The sequence below is a fragment of the Pinus tabuliformis genome, chromosome 7 (assembly GCF_031772625.1).
Source record: "Pinus tabuliformis cultivar Carrire ecotype Pingquan chromosome 7, CPIR1, whole genome shotgun sequence".
In the NCBI taxonomy this organism is placed as follows: domain Eukaryota; kingdom Viridiplantae; phylum Streptophyta; class Pinopsida; order Pinales; family Pinaceae; genus Pinus; species Pinus tabuliformis.
Window position 1 is genome coordinate 1,550,804,349 of NC_142293.1, and position 7,940 is coordinate 1,550,812,288.

The following is a 7,940-nucleotide window of genomic DNA, read 5'->3' on the forward strand; positions in this document are numbered from 1 at the left end:
TTCGAGCATCCACTGTCGATGTACCATTGATTTTCTTGTCCTTCCGCATATAAGGCTATACCACATCTTTCTGGTTGCAGTTCTTTCTTTCTCCACGTTTTGGGACTCAATGAAGCTTTCTCCTTCTGAGTTGTTTGCCAAAACCTACTCTTGCATTTAAAATCTTCATGACTGAAGTTGTTACAAATAGAACATTCTATTTCATTTTCAAGAGTAGAAAAGTTATTGTAGGTTCTTTTCATGATTCCAGTCACACTCCTTTGATTTCGTGCTTCTCTAGTCATGATGGTCTTGTAGGCAACACATTGAGTTGCTTTGTGTCCAAAGTTATGACAAGAGAAACATTGGCCATTGAAGAAATTCCGGCGATTATCAAACCTACTATCCAGGTGATTCATTCTTGAGGCAAATTGAGAATGATTTACCTGCGGTTAGTTGTAGCTTTTGTTCATCCTTGAAGTAGATTGCCCCTAATTTACTTGGTGATCTCTGTTCATCCTTAAAGTAGATTGTCCCTAATTTACCTGGTGATCTGCTTTATGCCTTTGTTGTCGATTGTCAACTTGTTCACTTCTCCCTACTGAATCAAGATAACTTTTAGAGATGGATGGCTTCTATGCTTGAGATGCTTCTTCATAATATCCAAGACTTGTCTTGATTAGAGGAGAACGCTGCACTTTGATAATCTCATCTAAAGTTTCATATCCTTTAGCAAATCTAAGATTAAGAGCTTTTGTTTTCTCAATAACTTTTCTAAGTCCCACAATTTCACATTTTAACTTTTCATTGTGTTTTTCCCTTTCAACAAGTTGGAATGTCAGAGTATCTATGATCATACTCTTTTCTTCTAAACAGATTTTAAGTTTAGAAATTTCTTCATAGAGATCATCTTCATTTATAGCATCGAATAAATAATCATCTTCAAAAGCCATCAATAGTCTATAATCATTACATTGCTCATATTCATCACTAATTGAAAATCCATCACTGTCTTCATGAGTATAATAGCTCTTCTTACTTACATTATGTTTTTTGTTCCATCTAATTGGTTCCTTACATTTATCAAGATTATCTTTATGAGGACACTTGGCTACATAGTGACTGACTCTTCCACAAGCAAAGCATTTGAAAGGTAGCCTAGCTCTGAATCTTCTAGAACCCCATTGAAGGTTCTTGACAAAATTTGATTCTTCCTCTCCTTCTGACATATGTCCTAACTCATTGTAATCTCCTTTTCCTGAAGCTTTGAATGCGGCTTCTCTCATGTCAGATGCTCCCCCTTTTTTCTTTTCGAAAGCAGTTAGAATTCTGTGCATCTGTGACATGGTAATGCTCTGTAGATCCTGCTTTTCTTCTATGGCAGAAACTTTTGATTCAAGCTTAGAAGACAAAGATCTTAGCACCTTTTCAACCAAAGTAACTTCTTTTATTTCTTCACCCAAGTTTTTCATACGATTAACAATATCATCTATACGTAAGAAATAATTAGCCACAATTTCATCATTGTGCATTCTGAGATTTTCATATTGAATTCTGAGAGTTTGTAGTTTTGCACGTTTTACTTGATCGTCTCCTTCATAGCTCAGAACAATCTTAACCCATATTTCTTTTGCAGTTTTGAGCTGCATAACCTTGACGAATTCTGATTGAGATAACCTTCCTAATAGAGTATTGATAGCCTTTGCATTTGTTTCATACCGCTTGTTACCAGCCGTATCTTTAGGAGTTGCTGATGGAAATGTGTATCCTACTTCCACGATATCCCAAACTTCTGTACCAAGAGATTGAAGATAGGGTGTGATTCTTACCTTCCAATAGACAAAGTTGCTCCCATCAAAGATTGGTGGCCTGATAGATGCCTCTTTTTCGTAGTTGCTCATGATGATAGATCTGCCTTCAAGCGATCAAGCTTCTTCTGAAGGACTTGCTCTGATACCAATTGTTGGAAACAATATTGAGAGGGCGGGTGAATCAGTATTATCAAATCAATTATTTTTCATTTCACAAATAGATTTGTATACACTACTTCAGTTATGGGAAACTGCGTATATATGCTACTATGTCAAGAGCAACCAACGTATATCAGTAAACTTATGATTCATTAAATGTTGATCTTTAATTAGTGTATCAGAACTTCATTAACCATAAGAACAGTAAACAGGAGCAGTAAAAAAGAATAGATCATCACACACATGGACACAAGATATAAGGTGTAAACCCAATGTGGGTGAAAACCACCTGCTGCAATTCATCTCTATATTATTTTAATAAGAAACTTCTTTTTAAAATATTTCTGTACTAGTGCAGTCTTATACCAGTATGCAGGCTTCTAACTACAGAAGGCTACAACCTTCTCTCATTCTCCAGCTTCTCCTGGAAGGGAGCTACAACCCCCTTATCTCTTGTACTAGCTAATGTACTAGTACGTAGGTGCTAACCTACAGAAGGCTACAACCTTCTCCTTTCTTCCAAGGACCACGTTTCATAAATTTTCAGACTAGATCCATCAATAATAATAATCAAACATCAAATACATTTGCATCAACCAATCTCCTTTGCTTTAATCAAAACTGAATCAAACAATTACTTCTCGGAATGTTGTAACTAGAATACGTTAACAATAACCAAAAACCAATCCTGAACCCAGAACACTACAGCAATAAACAGAAGTAGCTAGAACATATTTCATGAGACGTACGCTACTTCAATATGTAGAACTTGTGTGCATACACTTCTGTATTAAGGCTAACCAGCGTATACACTGTTTTGACTTACTAAACCAGCGTGTATATGCGCCTTTGCTGTGCCGAACCTGCGTACAGATCTATAAAACATAATTTACCCTTTTCACTTATTCAGTCATCAGTTATACCTAGATTATCAGATTTATAGATCCAGTCATGCGCCAAATATAACATATCAAAATCAGACAAAGATACTACTATTCAAGCCTTAAGATCTTGACCCATCAATAGAACTTATCTTTCTTCTAGTGCTCAGGTTCGTTCTTGGTTCAAATCCAACTATGCACCATAACCCAATTCTAGATCTTGCTCTTCATAAGATATTCAATGCTTGAGTGAATGCCTTTGCCTAATGATCTCCTTCCCCTTTTATAGTCTTAGGCCTTACTCAATACCATGGTCCAAAACCATAGGTCCAAATATCAAGGACTAAATACCATGTACCAAAAATAAGTTTTCCCACATGTACGCGCTTTTCCTTGCATGAAAGTGCGTGCATACGTATATGCACCTTTTGATCGTCTAACCTGCGTGTATACGTAACTTGGTTAAGAGGAATCTGCGTATATCTCTTTTTCTTTCATTCTGAGAGCCTGAACTGTGATCTTCCATTTGAGTGAGTTTCCATCAAGGACAACACCTGTGCCATAGTGCCAAACCTGTGTCATAATGCCAACAGCTGCCACATGGGGGAGGCTCGGAGGGGACCATAAAAACATGAGTAAATTATGGTTACTCATGATGAAAATCATCACATAAGTCAATTAATGCGTGGGTATAGTGGTACGAGGGTATATATCGCTCAAATGAAGAAATTTGATTTTAATAGGTGGTAAAGTGAGACCTAGAAAAAATGGCTTCATGATGAAGTGTCACATTACCAAAAACAAAGGGAGACCCATTATAGAACTCAGTGAGATATTTCCAACAATGCTGATGGTTTATCAAACAGAGCTACATTTTGGTTGCAATTGCGACATATAAAACTATGGTTTTTCCTATAAAAGGGCCTTTTATCCCCAAATCTAATTCATTTTCATAGTGATATGTTTGAGAATTTGGAGAGGAAGAAAATGCCCTAAATCTTATGGATATCATAGCAGACAAACCAACCATCAGAATCTGGATATGCGACTTTTAGGTAGGTGGCCTTACTTGTCTAAAGACGGCCTTAATGCTTCTTGGAAGAGTGGTTCCTCGTGAAGAATCAACGGAAGAAAGGGATGCAAGAATGAACTACTATAAAAGGTTTGCACTACAACAAAACCAGCGATTTGCGCTAGATTTAGCGCCAGATTTTAGTGCATTTTTTTTGTAATTGTGATGAGCAACCTGGCGCTAAATCTGGCTCTATTGTACAATTTTTAAAGCGTCCTTTTTTTCACCTGATTTTGCATCCTTTTTCACGCTAGATTTTGCACCATTTTTTACACCAAACTATGCATCATTTTTTGCGTCAAATTTTGAACCAAGATTTGCATCTTATTTTATGACAAGTTTTGCTTCTAGTTTTGTGTCATTTTTTGCTTCTATTTTTCATTCTCTTTTGCTTCCTATTTTGTGTCATTCTTTGCTTCCATTTTTGCACCATCATTTGCATCAAGTTTACACTGTATTTTGAATCCAATTTAACGTCTTTTTATGCATCCATTTTGTGTCAGTTTTTGCATCTAGTCTTATGCCAAGTTTTGTATCTAGTCTTACACTAGTTTTTGCTTCTATTTTTGCACCAGCTTTGGTGCCTATCTTTGCACCATGTGTTGAATTTGATTTAGCACCAAATTTTGCATCCATTTTTGTGCCCATTTTTGCATCTTTTTTTGGACCATTTTTTACATCCACATTTACGTTTGATTTGTCTCCATTTTTCCCATCTCATTTTGCACCATATTTTCCGTCATTTGTTTCATCCAATTTTGCATCATTTTTAACACCATCTCTTGCATCTAATGTTACATCATTTTGAGCATCCAAATTTGCATTTATATTTGCATCTTATGTTGAGTCATGTGTTGTGTCCACCTTTGCATCTTATTTTGTGTCTAATGGTACATTTAATGTAGAGCCATTTTTTACGTCTAATTTTGTATTTGTTTTTGCACCAAGTTTTGCATCCAATTTTAAGATATTTTATGCTCCTTTTTGCACCATTTTTTTGTGTCTACTTGTGTCCAATGTCGCACCATTATTTACACCGACTTTTTCATCCAATTTTGCATTTTTTTTGGTGTCTAGTTTTACATCGTTTTCACCATCCAAATTTGCATCTTTTTTTACCTCATTTTGTGTCCACATTTGCATATAATTTTGTGTCTGAGTTCGAGCCTAAATTTGCATGAGATTAGGAATCATTTTTTACATCCAATATGGCATCCTTGGTTTCACCTTTTTTCAGCCCCATTTTGCATCTTGTTTTATGTCTTTTCTTACATCTTTTTTTTTTTTCCTTTTTTGCATCCAAGTTTGCATCCTAAATTTACACCATTATTTGCATCATCATTTGGCATATTAATTTGTAACGTTTTTTGCTTCTTTCTAACACTCAAATTTGCATCTTATTTTACATCTAGTTGTTGTCTTTTTTTGCATCTAATTTGGTGCCCATTTATGTGTCCTTGTTTTTGCCCAATTTGATATCCTTTTGTATGCCATGTTTTGTTCCCTTCTTTGTGTCAACTATTGCACAATTTTTCACTTCTAATTTAAAACACTTTGTATGTCAATTGTTTGCATTTTGTATTAATTCCTAGTTTAACATCCAATTTTACTTTCAATTTTGCATCCATGGTTACATCCGCATTTGACTTCTTATATAGAGTATATTTTTATTTACATATATGACCCCCTTTATAGATTCATAGTGAAATATATGATAGTTTCTAAATATCATTAAAGCAGATATCACAATTCAAAATCATTTGTAAAGAAATTTAAGAGAAATTGACAACATCCATCCAAAAAAATAACAATGTGTCATTAACAATTTTCAAAACATGTATAAAATAGCAACATAATACTAATAAAATCAGTATTATTTTTAATCAAAACAACTAAAATTCAAATATGATTAACAAATCAAAATATTTCATGAATATCGTTATTCTACGATAAATTAACAACATACATAAATCAAACTCATCGTATGATTACAAAATCAAAATGTCTCATTGATATAGGGTAAATTCACAACACCCATCTAAACATAACAATGTCATTCTACACAATAATTTCTTCATAAAAAACAATGCATGTGCATGCCTAGCTACCACCACCAAGATCATCCTCATGATCATCTTGACCATCCTCATTACTCTGATCCACATCATCACGAACACCGCAACTATCATCATCATCTCCTCCTTCACCACCATCATCCTCATCCTCATCCTCATCCTCATCATCTCCTGATATATGTTGAACATAATTTGGATCATCGTCTTGGCAATCATTACCTATAGCATTCTGACAAAAAAAATCAATATTACATGTTAGTATTAATTACATAACACAACGCATGTTTTTGTTATACAATGTTAACCATAAAATGAGGTAAGATATAATATCTAATAGTACTAAAAAATAAAATGAAAATATGGTTTAAAAGTATATTGGAAATCCAACTAAGATTACATACCATAGAGTCCATCCAAACAACAAATTCAACCCATCTCTTTTGCTGCAGCACCTCCTTTTCCAAATGATTTGGAGGTCTTCCATATTTTAGTTCCTATCAATCAGTAAATAGGGAGAAATTAGATAACAATGACTTTCTTCTAGTACAAAATTTATTAAAAAAATATCACATGTTTAATATACTTACAAAGGTTGTTATCAGTGCTTTTAAACCTTTCTGGCCACTACGATGAGTGACTTTTGTCTTGGTTAACCTCGCCTTGGATGCCTTGTCCTTAAACATAAACCAATTTAATTTATTTTCACACAAATACATGTATAAGATACTTATAAGTATTAATACATTCTAAATAATGTTTAATGAAAAATTCAATACCTGAATGCTCTCATTGTCGGCTTTTCTTTGTGCATCCAACTTCTCATATGATTTTACAAGTTCTTTCCATACTTTAAAAGGTATGTCAATAGGTCTTTGTTTCAGTCTTTGATCTTGAGGCATTTTTTTAATTTTTCTTGTTTGGTTGCAACGAAACCTCTTACAATTGAGCGACATTTGCAATTTTATCTTCTTAACCGACCAACCGGTACCAAATTCATTCTCTATGTCTTGTACCACCATCTTTTTTAGGTGAAGTGGAATCTTGGAGAATGTGAGGTGAAGATGATCTCTAAATCGTTGAAGGCAGGAGTCCTTTAGCCTATTTAAGAATTGTTTTCCTGCTTCTGTCCTTCTTATCTCCCCTGAGACAGGGTCATACTCTATCTTGGTACCTAAACTACCAATAGATGATGCATAAGCTGAGGATGAACAAGAATTTGCAGTCCCAGGAGTTGCCACCAGAGAAGATGTTTCAACACAATGTTCTTCATTATTGGTGTTTGATGTCAATAACACTTTTTTCGATTTTTTTCTTGATCCAAGAGAGGATGGGGAACTAATGGATTCTCCTAAAGCTTGTTGATTACCTGGACCTAGTTGATTAGCTTCAGGGGATTTTGTCTTAAGAAAATGCATTAGGGATTCAGCATCCAAAGATTGAAGTTTTTTGAGTCCTTCTATCCCAAAAACATCTTCAAGCAAGGACTCTGTTATCGGATTCTTTCCCTGTCCAAATTTCAATGATTTACCACAAAGTATAATTATAAAATTATAATTCTAACTTCAAACCTTAAACAAAAAATAAAACATATTATATTATGCAATTATTCTATAAAAACAAAGTAAGCTTACCTTTTCCGATCCACTTGCACCTCCTTCTCCACTTGCCATATCCTCAAAGTAGAAGAGATCGATAGAAAAGGATGTTCTCCCTTAAAAAACAAAGGATTGAAGGTGAATAATCTCAAAATGACTCTCTAGGGCGGAATTTGCAAACAACTTAGTTAAAAATCCAAGTGACAATTTCTATTTTGACAATTTCTTCCTTTCTTGGAATCAGATTCTCCAGTGCTAAATGATAAAATGGTTCAGCTCGTATGCTGTCATGTATATAAAAGACCTCATGCCATTGTTCCCCCCTTCATGGTTTTTCCTAAAAAAACATTACCCTTTTTACATAATTA

General features: G+C 34.5%; 1 protein-coding gene across 3 annotated transcripts; it reads right to left on the bottom strand.

Moving 5' to 3' along the window:
* Nucleotides 1–5,781: 5,781 nt before the first annotated feature.
* On the bottom strand, nt 5,782–7,684 carry LOC149253825 (uncharacterized). Of its 3 annotated transcripts, none has more exons than XM_089456940.1 (4): nt 7,609–7,684; nt 6,565–6,651; nt 6,379–6,471; nt 5,782–6,206 (listed from the first exon to the last, which is right to left on the bottom strand). In XM_089456940.1, the coding sequence occupies exons 1-4, from the start codon at nt 7,645–7,647 to the stop codon at nt 6,003–6,005; spliced, it is 423 nt and encodes a 140-aa protein (XP_089313066.1). In that variant the 5' UTR covers nt 7,648–7,684; the 3' UTR covers nt 5,782–6,002. The 3 variants fall into 3 exon arrangements, with proteins under 3 accessions (XP_089313066.1, XP_089313065.1, XP_089313067.1); XM_089456939.1 differs by lacking the exon at nt 7,609–7,684 and adding an exon at nt 6,754–7,461; XM_089456941.1 differs by lacking the exon at nt 6,565–6,651.
* Nucleotides 7,685–7,940: the final 256 nt, after the last annotated feature.

Coding starts and splice junctions, on each gene's coding strand:
- LOC149253825 (XM_089456939.1), bottom strand. CDS start 7,392: ATGCATTTTCTTAAGACAAAATCCCCTGAAGCTAATCAACTAGGTCCA. Junction 6,472..6,564: donor AAGCACTGATAACAACCTTT/GTAAGTATATTA, acceptor ACTGATTGATAG/GAACTAAAATATGGAAGACC. Junction 6,207..6,378: donor TTGTTTGGATGGACTCTATG/GTATGTAATCTT, acceptor TTTTTTTGTCAG/AATGCTATAGGTAATGATTG.